We start from the raw sequence: 17,485 nt of genomic DNA on the forward strand, positions 1-17,485 counted from the left end.
ATTTACTTTATTAGTTTAAATTAAGGCAGGAAAAATACACATATTTTAGTTTAAAGGTGAGATACAAAATACGCAAAATGAATTCATATATATATATATATTTAACTTTTAATCACGAGGACCAAAATTCGCCAAATGCACTGCACATTCACAAGCATTGTTAGCTGCCAAGTCGGAAACAAAAGAACATTAAAATGCCTGAATGCACGAATTAAGCATTTTTAAAGGATTCTTAGTGAAATTTAAGGACTTTTGAGGGTCCTTATTCAATTAAAAACAAGACACAACTTTTTAAGAATTTTAATGAGGCATACAAACAGTGTGAAAAGCATCACACAATGTTTGTTTACAAACACTAACAATCACACAAATTTGTTTACGAAAACTGATATATAAGTACTATATATGTAAAACATGGCACTACTTTTGAATACTGTCAAATTTAAAACAAGATACATCACAGATTATACAGGCCGTCCACAAATACCTAGTGAACCCAAGCTTTTAACAAAAAAAAATTTTCAAGGTTTTTTCCATTAAAGTGTGATTGTTAAATCTACATACATGACCAAATTTCAACATCAGAAAATGCAACATGCAAATTTACTAAAATTTCGCAGGAACATACAGATTTTAAAGTTAAAAAAAATAAAACATTTTCAGAGATAATTTCCACATCCAACTTTAGCTTCTTACTTATATGGAGGCCCTCCCCTGGAAAATTTGAGAAATAGACTCCTTTAAATAAAATTTTAAGCCAATTCGGAACTTGAATTTCGTCGATGGTTTTGCTAATCCAATAAAAAATTGCTGATATTCTTTCCTATTGAATTATCTTCGGATCATTTTCATAAATTATTACGATCAAATTCCGGTGGAAGCATGTAATCATACTTGCAGTAAAATATTTGAAATTTTTTTCAATACAAAATCATGTATTGACTAGAAGAAGTAAAACAGAAATGAAAAACAGTGATACGGAACCCCACTAACTGCTGGGTGACGCCTGGCTTATCCTGCCTAGTGGCCGCCCCTGCAGAGACTAGAGAGGCGTCACTCTCATGTAGTGGAATTGCGGTTTCAAAACCAACACCGCGGAATGAGCACCGAGCAAGTGGTCCTGAGTGGACCGAGCTAGGGATGGCACTCACCCTTCGCGATGCTCTCGTGCTTTTGGATGATGGCCTTTAGGGAGGCCGTCCTCTGGGACACGGCGCGGCGGCTCTCCACGGACACGGAGCTCTTGGACGCAGAGTCTACCGTCTCCTTGGTGAGGAAGCTGTCGCGCAGCTTGGCCCGCGGCTTCTGTCGCTCTGCGTGCGGCTCTGACACAGCGTTGCCACCTGCCCACCGATACACGCACGCGACTCAAGGCTCTGCCGTGATGTTACAAACTTTCATGAAGAATTTTTTTCAAAAATGCGACCATGAGAGTTAGGTTGTGAAAAAACAGAAAACGAGCTTCCAGCCAGAAACCATGATGCATTTAGTCAAATGTAACGTAAGGTATTAATTACAAATCAGTAATTGATACAGGAATTTAATTCAGGGGGGAATTTGAAAATTAAGATAGGAATTTTTGTATTTGAAAAAAAGGTGTTTTTGACAGTTACATTCTCATTCTCATCATGCATCTCTGCCTTTGTGGTTCTAGGTGTTGTAACTCATCACCTTGTATCACCCAAAATAACATACTGCCTTCATAGATATCGCACTTTTTTTTTTATTTCAGGGGGAAATACCCCCTTTTTCCTCTCCCCGCACCCGCAACTGTTACAAATGATGGTGATTCCTTAAAACTCGTGCTTGATTACCTTATATTGTTTTAAACTAACCATTGTAAAGGTGTTGATGACTTTGCACCCAAATAATTTTAATATTTGAGCATCAGAGGGAAGGATCTTTATTTCTGTATCCCTATTTATTAAAAAATGTTTGGTAAGTCTAGTTTCTGAAATCTGGTATTTTCCACTAACTCCAGGATATGTTTGTGGCGTGGGGGAGGTTCGTGGGGTCTGGACCCCTCCCTTTTAGGATAAAAAAAAGTGAAGACAATAAGAAAATCATAGCAAATAAGCTACTTAAAGATTATTTTATAAGGATTATTGTAATACTTAATGGGCTACAATAATGTATTTCCTCCCCATTATAGCTCGACATGCCTCGTACATAGAAACAACAGGAACTGTGTTTCCAAGTAGTCTATATTTAATGCCAGTTTGCACACAAGTTACTGTAAGCATGTTTGCATACACTGACATGTGTTTCATGTATTTATTATACCTATGTGTATTTATGACTTGTTTTAAAGAAATCATCAGATAACTGACTTAAGAACAAAGTATTAAAAACCACTTTATAAAAACAAAAACCTAAAATATAAAATGTTCAGTTTCTTCACCAAAATCATTACTTTAATTTCTACTCGCAAAGGTTGCGAGTTTTTAAAAGTTTGCTATTTCCTGAGATTTTATTAGTGTGTGACCTAAATTTTTTTTAGAATTCAGTTAGAGATGCAAAATATTTTTGATGTGACGTCCCTGTGACGACGCTGTGTCCCTTTACGCTGTGTCCCTTTACGCTCATTGTACGCTTGCGCCGCATCTATCTCTCTTCCACTCGATTGGAACAACCATCGATTTGACTTTTTCAAGGCACATTAAACTTGAAACACTCCCATTCGTTTCCTACTTTTCCTATCATCGTCCTATCCTTAACAGAATAACACAGGTTGGAAGAAGTTAAATAGCAAACATGTATAAAAGTTATAGTTAAAATAATCTCTTCGTTAAAGTAATAAACATATTTGAATTAATGAGTGCAAATCAAAGTAAATTTATCAATTAAATTGTAGATTTAATTTCACTCCTTCTTTGAATCCATACAAAATAGTGATAATTCAATAAAAATTATTCAATTTTACTCATAAAAGTATGCAATCATTTCATCAATGTTTTGTTAAGACGTTGTCACGTTAAACTATCGTCCGTAAACCGACTTTACAGACAACCAATTTTTTTTAAAGAGTTGAAGTGATTGTCGTACGGGACGGCGGCAGGGTGAACGCGCCCCTTGGGCAGAGGCTAGCCACTCACGCGCTCTCTGCTCGTGCTTGCTGACCAGCTCCTTGAGCTGCGGGGACGCCGGCTGCTCCGGCATGTCGTCCCTCGGCTCCGGCTCTGACTCCGGCTCCGGCTCCCGGGGCGCCTGCAGGGCCCGCAGCCCGCCGAACAAGGGCCGCCCGCTGGAGTCGCGCACCTCCGCCGGCCGCGCCGCGCTCGGGGACTCTCTCCTGCAATCTGCGCCCACCAAGGGTCCAGTCTGTAGGCCTGCCTACTTTTCTTTCTTCCCCACCTGGTCGTGAAGCAAGAAAAGCGGACTGCGCGACCAAGTTCCCATCTCCCCCCCACCACAGCAACTGTCCAACTCTTCAACCGTAACATCCTCTGTCTCCTGTGTACTCCTACGCAATTAGTGCACGCCCTTGCCCCAGGGTTTTCCCTGTGTCTTTTCAGGTTTTACCTGGATCCAACTTAGCATAGTTTTAAGATAAAGGAGTTAGTCCATGACGCCTATCCCCTAGCAAAGCACACGATGCCTGCGACCATTCCCTGCATGGCTGAGACCATCAGGTTTCGGCCTGAGACGCACCTAGGTCCCCTCCCTAACCCGGACCCCGTTTACAAACACATCTAGTTTTTAGTTAGGTCAGGGAAAAAAACAGTCTGCTACACGTCGCTCACTTGTTCTGGTACCGTCAACACAGAGTGAGTCTGAATTAGACAACCGAACTATAGCTGCAGATTCGTGAAGATAAAATAAGTTGAAAATCTCTATACAGCTCACTGTCTAAAGTGCTTCCCGTGGTTGGCACGCATCTTTGAAGTTGGAGTTGAACAACACTTTTATTGTAAATAATAAAGTATTTAAGATGGAACAAAGAGAGTCGTCTGAATTATTTTTTAACTGAACGAAATTCTACAACCACCGTGAATTTTGTCACTGTAGCAAAATCATTCAATTGAAATAATTGGGAGTAACGCCTTTATTTTACACATATATTTGTTTTGTTTCTCCGTTATTTACAATAAAAAAATGTTGTTCAGACCCAACTTCAAAGCATTGGGAAGCACTTTAGAGCACTAATCGTATTGATGTTCTCAACTTATTTTGTTGTGATGAACCTGCAGCTGAAGTTTATCGGTAGGATTCAGACTCACTCTGTATAGTTTAAACAGAAAAAAAAAACAATTACATATAAAAATGTGAAATGTGAATTGTAACCCGCTAGAAAACAGGAACTACTGTACTGAAATTCAAACCGACAGCAACCATAAACTCCGAGCGAGCTAAAAAAAAAAACCGGCAGCGCAGTGCCGGGATACACCCGAAAAAAAAAATCTGACGCGAGCAGCTCGAGTGGTGCCGGATTACAGAATGTGCCAAAACCATCACATAATTCCGGATTATAGATATTTTACCTTTGTAATATAAACCACGTATTTGTTACACGTCCCAGCTAAACAGACCCCTTTTAGAATCTACCTCCGAGTCATTCCTGTCAACAAAACATAACCTTCCCTAGACCTGCTCGAACTAACGACATATTATCAGGACAAGTATTTACATATTTTAACTTTTTTAGATAATATAACATGTATAAATATCGCTTGGGGGGGGGGGGGGGGGGGGGATAGCGATGGCCAATCTGCTAAGCATGAATGTTAGCAATTAACTACAGAACTACTACAACTATTTAGACAAAACATTTTTCTAAACATAATCTTTAAGTATTTCCGTGTGAACTAGGGTATTGAACACACATCATTGACGTAAATCACCTAAAAGATAAAAAAATTTGTTTATGAAAATATTTGCTGTAGTTATTTTAACCTTCCTTTCAAATAAAAAGTCTGGTTTTGAAATTACTAAAATATTATCACTTAAGCCATTAGCGCGATTCACTTCTTAGATTATGTAAACTAATACCTTCAATGGTGGGCTTCAACATCACTGCTAAAACAAAGCATAAAATAAATGCCCGTAAAATATATAGATATCTATTTCCTTCCTTTTCGTATGATCTGATATAGACATAAACATAGATGATTAGGAAATTAGTCAGTTTTATGTTCATTTTTCCAAAGAAGTAATATGAAAATATTTATTGAAGTTTAAGTTTAAAAAAAGAGAGCACTTCTTTTTTTGTTTTTATTGTACTTACTGAAAAATAATGCACTACGAAACTGAGTTCTTTGTAATGCTTTGAAACACAAGTGAATCCAAGCCATCAAGCTGGATAAATATACTGTCATTATTTCAAATATGCAAATGAGTACGAAAAGAAAGGTACCTCCTTATTGGCTCTAATTTAAAATCCTACATTTTCAGCAAGGTAGAATAAGACATGAAACCACGTTTCCTAGCTTTGTGTCGACTTGACAGGTCTATATGCGGTTCCGGGAATATCTGTAGATTCCGGTGTTGCAAGTAGATCCACGATCATTTCTCCAAATCATTGGGTGGCAAAGTAGACTTGAAACACGTACACAACTGTGTGTCGCGTCGATGACTGGCCTACAGTGCTCCTGACGACCTTGAACCAATTACAAATAGATCACGATGTCATCGAGGTGACAGACCCAAATCCTTCAGCAGCCGCTGTCCAGATGAGGCGACTGTCCGCTGCTCCTAACACCCGAACAACAGTTCAGAACCCAACCTCCTCTCGACCACTAACTGCTGAAAGGCATCACTCACCGCCAAACCCGACACAAACTAGTGCCACGCATGTAATAACGTGCGCTGACGTCAATTACTGCAGGGCTAGTCACAGATGTGTAACAACTAACTTCGGTAAAGAGCGAAATCTAAAATTCTTAGGTTGAAAATACACTTTTAATACGAAACTCAGATACGAAATTTATCGTAGATTTTTTTTTTTAAAATTGTGTTTTCAAGACATACACTGTACCAATTGACGCTGCAAGCGAGAAAACACCAAAGCAGTCTTCGCGCATGTGAGTAGCTCTTCAGTTGTGACCTTGAACCAACACACTGCGACGCTTACACTTGGTAGATACTAATAGAATGTATAACCGGGACATTGTTCTCAGGACGCAGGGCCGGCGCGTCCATACAGGCGAAATAGGCAACCGCCTAGGGCGCCATGTAGCTGGGGGCGGCGCAGCACGACACATAACAGCCGATATAATATGTTTAACGATTATTGAAACTAGATGAAAATTGATTTTTGTAACAGTTTGGAATGTTTATATTGATATAAGTAATTATTTAAAGTCCACGGTGACCTGTTTATGATTTGTAAGCCTGCTTACATTTGATTGTTGACATAATATTAGGCTTACGTGATGTATTTTGAGGCAAGGAAATGTTTTTTTTGGGGTGTCCGCCCGGGGGGGGGGAGGGGGGCATTAAGGTTTTTTCGCCTAGGGCGCCAATTTACCTTGCACCGGCCCTGTCTGGACGACCCCGGCATGGCCGTGAGCCCTCACCTTGCGGTGTCTGACTGACGGGGTTGGTGTTGGTCCTGCGCAGCGCCTTGAGGCCGAACAGCGGGCGGCCGTTCTCGTCGGTGGGGCCCACGCCGTAGCTGGAGGTGACGGAGTCGGCGGGGAACGCCTCGCGCGGCGGCTCGCCCACCGACGACTTCTTCACCGGGGTCTTCACTGCAACACGCGACAGACATCAGCGTCCGGCGTCCGCCCGCGGGGCACACGGTAACACTTTTCCAACATGTCTGGCTCTTGCCGACGGAGGAATCCCACACATACGGCTCGTGATTAGAGCCACGGAATTTTCGCGGATTCATTCAGTCGCAAGCTAGAATGCAAACCTCCAAACTGTCGGACTGTGTTCATGACTGGACCGCAGTTATCTGGACACGCCCCTCTACGACCGTGAGCCAATGATGTCCAGCTAGGAGAGAAGTAAGCGAATCACGTAGTGCCAAATAACAAGGATACAAATGTTCTCGCTAAGAAATCAACCAATGGGAAAGTAAACATGGGTCGAGCACACCTATAACTTTGAATTCTCTCCTGAGGCCAGAGGAATCCGCGAAATTTCCGGGACTCTACTCGTGACATCCTAATGGGGGTCTGTTTCAGAAAACCATCAAAGAATGAGCTTAGGGTTGATTAGAAAACTAAAGAAACAGTTTAAAGACGGAATACGGAAGCAGAACTGCTCACGCGTCATCAGCGTATTCTCAAATGCTTTTCGTGAACAGGACACCACTCGGATATGTTGAGTAGTTTTACAAAAGGCGATGTTTCTTCTGAATCTCTGCACGCCGCACCTGTGCCCGCGTAGGCGGGGCGGCTCGTGGTAGCAGCCAATGAACACATGACAGTGAACAATCACACACACGTTCGTGGAACCTGTCCTGGCATCGGTGTCCCGGCTGGAGAGAACACAGCGACGCCAGGTCGGCGAACTGGCCGTCGCGCGGTTATAGGGAATGGTGACGCGGCTCGAGGGAATGTCGGGAACGGCCCCTGCGGGGGGAGAATGGCAGGCCAGGGACCCGGTCAGGGGTCCTGCGCGCTGTAAGAGGAGGGGGGTCGTAGGGCGGCTCCAGTGACATTTCCCGCGGGCGCTGCCACAGGCTAACGACGAGGACAGACGCAACGCTTTGTCTCCTGCGGGTGGCGGCCCAGACGGATCCTTGCGAATACGAATATCTTGATCATTTTACCACAGTAGTTTTAGGTAGATTTCGAAGAAATACTGCCTATTGTAGTAGCCGTTACCATGGTGCGACTTCCGGAAAATTTGTATATAGTTTTTCGTTTTATGGTTCAAAGAGCCCAAAACAAAGGTCAACAAAAATTTATTTATATATACATATATAAGTATATATATATCACAATTTTGTGGACACGATAACTGTCGAAATTTAAGGCAAACTATTTCTGCAAAGGGTTAAAAAAAACTGGAGTCTAATTAATAAAATAAATAAAACTTCCCTGTCATGTACACTACCGAATTTATTCTTATTTTTGTTTAACTTTCTAAATATTAACTAAACCTATTGTTAATCTAATCAAACATTTCTGCAAGGGCTGGAAATAACAAGGTTTGAAAGTAAAAAAAAAATTGGTCATTACTTTTTTTTAATCAATTCACCATCAAAACCCTTATAATTAATTGTATAAATCCTAAACTTCATTTAAAACTTTGGCTGGAACATGTTTTATGAAACGAATTATCACCGTAAAAACAGGGGTTGAAATTTAAATAAAATTCAAAATTTCGTAGTATTAAATTCATTCGAATTTATTTTAAACCATCTTTATATTATCTTAAACCTTGGTGCAAAGGAAATTTTTATACGGCCACGTTATTAGTGCAAGGGATGAAAAATACTGTTTGAAGGTTAAAACCACTAAATATTTACCTTATTTGGCATATAATATGAAATTCGTTCTTAAGTATATTCAATGGTGGATACATTAAGTAAAAAAAAAATAGTCGTTATGTTTTCGCTGCATGGAAAATGAGCAAATATTTAATCGATCATTTTGTAGTATTGGAGAACATAAATACGTTATGTACATTAATTTCTTAAAACGTTCCAGGAGTTTATAGAAGTTTCCGAAATATTTCCAGAAAAAATAGGTACTCCGAAATCTACCTATGCCTTAGGCTGTGCCGAAAGGTGTTTATTATTATTATTAGTTGAAGTACGAAATTTTTAATGGCGTACAGAACAGAACCGTAACGTTTGTATGAATGTTATTTCATGTCTGAGATTACGTGGACCCGATCAGAGAAGTTGTGAAAGTCTTTTCAGCGCACGCTTTAACCTTTAGTGAACAGTCCTCTTGAAGAAGATGAACCGCAGAACTTTCGCCATTTGCATTTAGAGTGTACAGCGTAAGAGAAGTGTAAGGTGGATGCAGGCGGGTGACTCGTCCACTCCGGCTCGTAGTAACGGTGCGCGGTAACGTCACGGTCGTTTCTTTGATGGTAAATACCATGACGTGGTCGCGCGTGTGTCTCGACATGGTCTGATTACCGCTGCGCGCTCTGGTTGGGACTCACAGCCGTCGCTGTCCGAACGCTCTCGGCAAACAAAACAAAAATTCTCCCTAAAATGTTACAGCGGAACTATTCTCACCGACCATCTCCTGTCGTCATAAGACGCGTAAAGAAGTAGAAGAAGAGAAAGAATGCTTTACTTCGGGCAGTTCGTAGGATTATTATCATTTTGCAGCACTTCGTTCAAACTGCAAAATCTTGCACGCTTGAATGCCCAAGTTTAATGCAATTATCGTGTTAAATATGCGCTGGGACAAATTACAGCTCTAAACGCGCGTGCTTGTTGGAATATAATTTGTAACAAAATACCACTGTCTTTGTCTTAGATAGTGATTTACTTGCGGGTGAAATTAACGGACAGGCTTCGATACTTTTTTTAATTCCATATTCGTACCATTTATTTTCTTATTGTCCCTCGTTGGGAGAAGAGTACGGCTAGGGATCACGTACTGCAACACGGAATGCTAACTGAAACTTGCAAGGGCGCGAACTTCAGATCGGCGATTTCGTCGTTTCTTTGCGAAAGTAAAGTACTTGCCATCAGTAATCCACTTTGTAGTGGAGAAACCACAAATCTCAGATGTTCTCAAAAAATAAGCGATCGAAAAACCGAAGCACAACCTGTATACCGTAACGTAACACGAACACTTCCTAATGGCCAGTTGCAACATTTTACTCGTCTATTGGCGATCCAATGATCTTAGCCCAAGAATTATCTAAAGATCATTCCTTTAAACTTTGCGCCAACACAAACTGGGAATACAATGTCTTAGCTTGCGTGAACTGTAGTTCATACATTTCCAATCTAAGACAACAGGTAGCAGCAGTGTCCAAAAAATTTTAAATTGTTAAACAGTGCATTTCTATTGGTGGGCTGGAACGACTTGAACCGCTACAATCGATTGTAACTCGGCGAAAAAATGGTTAATGCGATAAACACAAGATAGCAGCACATTGTCGCTGCTTTATCTTTTGAATTTTAATAACAACTGAAAACACGTACTGGTATTGAAAAGTTAATATAAAACGAAACAGCCGGAAATATGAATAGGTTTTGACTTTAAAAAAAAAACTCTTATTAAATATGGAAAGTAATCATGACGAAATAAAATATTCAAACGTTAAAACTAAAATAACAAGCATTCCATACATCTAAAAAAAGGGGGGGGGGGGGGGGGGTTCGCGTGAGAAGAGGCTGTACCACTAGAATAAGTAAAATAATTGATACGTGCGTGAGTTAAGGGTATATGATCTGCCTTTTTTTTTTTTTTAATAATACTGCAATACTTACGCCTGATGAAATTTACATGCATTAAGTCCATGAAAATGCCGGCGATATATCTTCCGGCGCAGTGTCGCTCCGAGAGCTATGCTATGAGCTGACCCGAGAGTCGGTTCGAACCGAAGCTCCCAATGATCGCTCACCGCTTACAACATAATGGTGCTATAGAAACAGTGGTCGAACGATCATCAAACTTTGATATCACGCCTGAACTCTAATGGTGCAACTGGCCATTTAAGACCAGCGTTGCTCAGCGGTCAGTGAGTCTGATTACCACGCTGCGCTGGTGCCTTACGTTAGATCTCGCTTCGCCCCTCCCTCCACCCTTGTAATTAATTAAGCACCTCACTGAGGGTGCCTGCTCGAACTTGCAAAAGCTTGACTGAAACGAGTTAGATGTCAAAACTATTTCTTGTGAAGGCACCTCTGGGAGCAACGGTGTCGGCGCATCGTGACAGATGGCGGTGATCGTCGGAGGAGCGGGCTGGGAGGAAAAGTGGCCGGGTCTTCCCCCCCCCCCCCCCCCCCCCCCCAAACACGGGGTACGGGGGCAGCTGTCGTAGACTTTCCCGAGCCGGCCTGGCCGCGTTCCCGTTACCGCCGCCGGCCCAGAGGTCCCGCCCATCGCGGTGCGCGGTTCTTGGGCTCGCAGACCGACACTCTCACTTAGGGACGGCAAAACTTCTCAACACGTCGATACATCGTTTGAACTAATATATCGATGCCGATAAAGTATCAGCCTGAAAATATCGATATATCGATCTATTATAATACACAAACTTTTAGCCGTGCTTTAATATTATTTTAAAATTGTTATTGAGGTATGTGTTGTACTGAGTTCTTGATATATCTTAGCTAATATAAATGAATTACCAAAAACAAGTATAGCTCTTATAGCTCTTTCTAGCTAAAGTGAATACAACAATTTTTTATTTTATTTTATTAAATTTTTAAGTAAAATTTATGGATTGTTATTGTTATAGACTTCTGAAGATGTTAAAAGAAAAATAAGCCAACAAACACGTGGAAATGATAACAATGAATAAAAAATATTAATTTAAATAATATTATTAAAAATGGTTTTAAATAATTTTGTTTTCCCAAAGCCTAAGGACCACTTATTATTTTTAGTGCCAAAATTATTTACAGATTATTTTATAATTTTTTTACTTGAAAATTGTTATTTAAATTCGATATTATAGGAACAAAATATCAATATAAAAAAGGTCCATGAAATATCGATACAAAATTATCGCTAACTTAAACATAAAATATCGATATTTTTCCATATATCGATATATCGTTGCCATCCCTACGTTTCACTTCATTCTATACCAATTAACTGTTGAGTGGGTGGAGGGTTCGTGGTTTGGTACGCAGTCAGGTAGTTGATTGTTGTTGTTGATTGGCTGTGTTTACTGTTTCCTGTTCAATTAGGTCATGTGAATTTCAAAAAAAAGGTTTGACGTCGACTTCTGAGTCACAAGAGACGTGAATTTCGCAGGTGTCTAGCTGTTCCCTAGTAAAGTCAAATTTCCATAAATATATGGTAATCCAATATGGCGTCTTCATTTTCTGATTGACCTCTTTAAGTACCTTAAAAAAACCTAAAGTTGCCAACGCCCGCTTTCTTCCCGCAGTTTTTTTTTTCCGCCGTTCGCAGTTGAAGAGCAGTTGAATCCAATACGGCGTCTTCATTTTCTGTCTGTTCTCTTTAAGCACCTTAAAAAAAACCTAAAGCCACCAACGGTCGCATTCTTCCCGCAGGTTTTTTCAGCCGTTCGCGATTTCTTGTGCGAGTTCCAGACGCTCGGCAGTTCTTTCCGCGCCTTGCAGGTCGGGTCCCGGAGCGCTGTCCGTTGAAGCGTGGCGCGAGAGCCGAGGATTGGCAGGCGCCCGCGTCCAGATACACCGTGGGACAATCAGACTGTTACTCTGGCGTTTCTCCATCGAAATTCTTACGAGAAGTATTATAGTACTTGATATTTGGGGTTTGGGGGGGGGGGGGGGGGCGCATTACGTCTCATAAACAACGAGGTCACTAGAAGCGGAGACATGCTACGGGAACTATGTACGGAAATTGGGCCCCGATTTACAAACGGGCCAACCGGGCATTTACCCATGGCGTCCGTTTTTGAGGGACGGGATGATTTGGGGTGCGAAAAAAATAGGACAAAAATATCGAGTATGACGGGGAAAAATTTTTTTTTAGAGTATTCATGTCAGGGGGAAAGTTTAGTTTATACTAACTATTGCAGTGCGCTTAAAAATATTAGGACATTAACCAAGTGTTTTAGAATTAGATTTAAAAACTCGTTTCACAATGTACAGTATACTATAACACAGGTTCTATTACGGTAGTTAAAACAGCTGTACAATACCGCAACAACTATTTATTAAATTTAAATAATAAAACAGACAAACAATCTATGTCTTAGAAAAAAAACAATAGTATTTAGTTGTATAATTTCTTGTTTTCAAAGTGATAATAAACAAGCTTGAATCTGTACAATTTTATGATGTTTGGGGGAAACTGAAAAGGATGGAGGAGGGGGGGGGGGGTAAGGTTCATATGACAGAGCGCTAGCTGCCCGGAATAGGGGCCTAACCGGCCATAGCACATGATAACGAACCTGTCGGGAGTGTTTCGGGGGAAACCCCGGGAAACAGACATCAGCATAGTAGGATCCTCCCGAATGCGTGTCCAGTATTTTACCACTGCGCCACTCTGCTCATGATCAACAGTGATAGCCAAGGAGACCACAACTGGTGCGTCGAGGAATGTTCCTTCGAGAACGTCAGGGCTTATCTCGCCACAATCATAACACACACAAACTGAAAGAAGAACGCAGCAATCGACGAGAGTGATTTTACTTTAAACCAGTCATCAAGTATCATGCAGTATTGTAAAGTAAGTTTCTTTAGACGTGTCCGACGTAATGGAAGATCCTGGATAGTTTCTCTCACCGGTAAAAGAAGCTAATTCCGAAACTTAAACGGCCCATTAAGTCACGGTTTCACAGGCCATGTTGGTTTATTGTCATTACTGGTTGGATCACAAATTTTCTCGCCATAAATTAATCCAAACGTTTATTTTCTATCTGCAAAAGGTCCCGCAAGTGATCATAATATTGTGAAAACTTTAATTACTTTTCACAGAAATTATATAATATGAAGTAAATATATATTTATAATACTTAAAACATAAACATGCAAAACAGCTATCACGATAAATTTTCAGGAAAAGCACTCACATAATAATGACAAGCAAGTGAAATAAAGGTTTGGGTGTCTGGGCTTCGTTTGGACGCAATAAAATGGTGAAAACATAATTTTACCCACGAAGCGTGTGGTTGGACGTAAACCCGCATTCGGGAAGACTAGGGTTCGAATCCTTGTACATCCATTCCTGGTTAGGTTTTTCCGTGGTTCCCCGACATCATGTGGGCAAATGCTGGACCGTCGAGGAGTTTCGGAATATGTTCTTAATGCGTGTGATTTGCCTGATTGTAGGACAAAATTATATCCATTTGAAAACTTAGAAGTTATACGATACGCGCATATCACGTTTACAGTTACGAAAACGGAGCGTTTAGACTTGAGATGTACTTATTTGAACGGATTATAAAAAAATAATAAGAGTGAGTTTTTACGATGCGCGCAACCCAAGCAACGAAATTTTCACAGGATGAAAAAAAAAGTTACATACAAACAAGACTACATACAAATAAAAATTATATATGTGTGCTTTATAATTTCATACTTTATATTGAATACTGGTCTATACCATTAAAAACCTTTATTTATTGGTAATATGAGAGGTAGAAATTGTGTTTATAAACTTTTCAAGTGTATTTATAGAAGTTAAGTTATGTTCTCGTATGTATAATTTATTATAAACATTAAGAATATTTATTGATATTTATTATTAATTAAAATTTAGATCGATTATTTTACTTAATCAAATAATTAAAATTGATACACGTTTTTATATTAATAAGGAATACTGAGTATTTATTTTTTAGATTGATTGAATTTGTACTTTACCAACCGTATTTATAACATTACTCCAGTCGTTTTATTATTTTATTTCAATTACTTATTTGATTGCAAAATTAAAGTTAGTTTTTTATTACGCTAAGCAAGTATAACTTCTAACGCGCGTAAATAAGCACACCCACTATTTTTTAAATTTAATTTTGGGGTTTAAAAAATAGAAAACTAAGTAATGGGGAGGGGGCCTGACTAAAGTATTTGCTCCCGCAGCCTTGGTTTTTCTCGACGGCCCTGCCAACTCCTTCGCTCATGGTCCCTTATGTGTGGTGTGTGAAGTCCTCTTAACACGACCTCGTGGTCGACGACACGTCAACATAAATAAATTAATATAATTGCACAATACATAAATGTATAAAGTACGGTGTTTCAAAAAAAAAAGTGCGGCACGGTGAACTTTTGTGAGTTCCAGCTGTCTCAATCCATCACCTGGTCAAGGGTGTATCTCTGTTGGTGAGGCGGAATGATAAGTTCGACGCCCGCTGGTGCTGCTAACGCGGTAACGTCTCTAAGCACAAGGCTGTGGGCTGGCACGTAGTCTTCTCGTCACGCAAAGGGCAACCATGAGAGATGAGCTCTGACCTTAACATTATATGGCGGAGAAATGTAGATAAAGTTCTTTCAAGGATATGTATTAGGTGTTTGATGCCTAAAAATTATTCTGATAACACGCGTGTTTACTAAAAAATACAGTTTAAAAAACGAAACAGTAAATAACACGTTGAGCATTCACAATCGGATGTCGCCGGCACAGTCGCAACACAATGATGTAACTAACGCTCTTATTTTCTTTATAAATCAGCAAATTGTGCTGTATTTATCGGTAACCTAACCACCTAAAAGTCGTTAACTTTTCGAAAGAAAATGTTGGATACCTTCATTTTTTTTTTTATTTGGTCGTTCGTTGCTGGGAATATTCACCATGAATGTTTCACAGAATCTATTTTCCAATACGGAAAAACCAAAACACTGTGTTAAATTGCTTTATATTTTGTTTTATAACTTAAAAACTGCATAGCCGCAAAATATGGGTGTTGAAAATCATAACTTCGGTTTCAATTGCAAAAAAAATACACACGGGCACATGTGCATATGGCAGCCATGTTATTACATTGCTACATTGTCAACAAAAAAAAATTCCAATGTATAATAGTTTGCAACTTTACTCGATACGTACCTCCATTAACACACCATTCCATAAGTTATGTTTTAAGAATGTTTGTAAAATTACTTTTTTTACTCACTATGTTTACAAAATTTCTATTTTTTTTTTTTAATTTGATATTTAAAACTTAATTTTTGATGTTGGAATTTCACAACCGCACAAATATTTTAGTGGCCCTATTCCGCCTGTTGAGTTGCGCCTCTCTGGTCGCCGGTCGAGTGGTCGCAATTCTGTCGGGAGAGGGGCGGGGCGCGGCCCGGCGAGAGCTGAGGGCATCTCCTGGGGAAAGTGAAGCGGACAGGCGTGCCAACAGCCCCGGGGGACAGGGCTGCCAACTGGGACGCTCACACCCGCGCCGTCTGATCTACATACGGCCCGGCTCTCTGCCCGCCTCCACGACCAGCTAGCTACTCATCAACACCTTTCCGTTCACGATCGTACTTGTTGACGTGAAACGTCTATAGGCCTAGTCAAAGGTGTATTTGCGTTGGTGAGGCGGGATGATAAGCGCGACGCTCGCTGGTGCTTCTAGCGCGGTATCTCTAAGCGCAAGGCTCTGAACTGGCGCGCAGTCTTCTCGTCGTGCATAGTGCAACTATTGGATTTTAGCTGTGAACATATCATATGGCTGAGAAATGAAGATTAAGTGCTTTCAAGAATACAAACACCAAACACGCGTTTTAGCCAATCTTCTGAAATTACAGTCTGAAAACGAAATACGTAAATGGAACTACTCATCCGTCCTCAACGTATTCTTAAATGCTTTTCGTAAACGGACAAAACTAAGGTATCATTATCAGTTTTCAAATCGCGTTTTTTTTTTCTTTTTTCAGAAGCTCTGCACACCGTGTGTGTGCCCGGGTAGGCGCACCAGGATACAAATTCGGACTGCAACGATTACGTCTATATCGTCTTGCCTCAGTAACTTCCCAACTATAAGGAGTGTCGTTTCTTATTTTTATAGTCAGCTCGTTAAATACGTACATGAGATTACGAAGATCGACTTAAGTAATGGTACTTCTATTTGGGACAGTGTTTCTTTGTAAAACTTTTAAAGTAAGTATGCCAAAAAAAACAGTTTTTCGTCCTCAGCTCACGCACGAGCCAATCGAAAACATAGATTACACATGTCGTTGAAAGTAGGACGCTCTGGGCTACACTCGGGTGCCCCAATGCCTCGATCTCAGGCGGCGAGCGAGCGGGACCGTTTCGGGAACGTTGCTGTAGCCGTGTCGGTACTTGCGCTTCCCCTTCCCCCTCCGGCATATACTCCTAGCTTTGAATATATATACTGTATAGAAGTCGCGAGTGGATAGGATTTACTCTACGTTTTTCAGGAGCGTATGATGAGCGGCTTGGGAACTTTACCGCTGCAGTGCGCTGCCGTAACTCCTTGTATCGTCTTAGGTTGTTATTTTCACGTTAGAGCGCAGCACTGTCGCCCGCTGTCTTTCCCCCGCACCCCCTACCCAACATTTACTGCAGCTCAAGGTCGTTTAACGGGAGTTGTGCGTCACAAAAATGTAGGGATGAGAGGTGGGGTAGAGGGTGGGTGGAGGTCAAAGCAATTTTGAGGGAGGGTGGGGAAGGGGTGTTTGAAGAGTTCGACACTTGTCCGCTAGGGACCACCACAAGTAGATGCCCTAGAGATGGTGGCGATTGCGGCGGTGAATTAACCAACTACCTCAAACCGTATTAGAAATTTTAACCTGGGCTGGCGACTTCTATACAGTATATATATTCAAAGCTCCTAGCGAGCACCTGTAACGTAAAGTCCAGTTTTCATCTCAATCATAAATACGTTAAAAGGGAATCTCTGCCGTAGACATTTGGCGTTAAACTAAAGGTACCGATAATCGAACCCGGTACTTTTGGCTCACCAACCACTAGTTTTTACTTTCTAACCACTGAACCTTGGA

General features: G+C 40.7%; 1 protein-coding gene across 4 annotated transcripts in view; it reads right to left on the reverse strand.

Annotated features, from left to right (window-relative positions):
* LOC134530521 (serine/arginine repetitive matrix protein 2-like) overlaps positions 1–17,485 on the reverse strand; it is a 297,641-nt gene that overhangs the window by 87,341 nt on the left and 192,815 nt on the right. For all 4 annotated transcript variants that reach the window (XM_063365407.1, XM_063365408.1, XM_063365410.1 and 1 more), the window contains exons 8-10: positions 6,516–6,689; positions 3,096–3,299; positions 1,152–1,343 (exon numbers count right to left, since the gene is read on the reverse strand). In XM_063365407.1, coding sequence (XP_063221477.1) covers positions 1,152–1,343; positions 3,096–3,299; positions 6,516–6,689 — 570 coding nt within the window. The remainder of the gene's footprint in view (positions 1–1,151; positions 1,344–3,095; positions 3,300–6,515; positions 6,690–17,485) is intronic.

This window comes from Bacillus rossius, chromosome 3, assembly GCF_032445375.1.
Source record: "Bacillus rossius redtenbacheri isolate Brsri chromosome 3, Brsri_v3, whole genome shotgun sequence".
Classification (NCBI taxonomy): Eukaryota; Metazoa; Arthropoda; class Insecta; order Phasmatodea; family Bacillidae; genus Bacillus; species Bacillus rossius.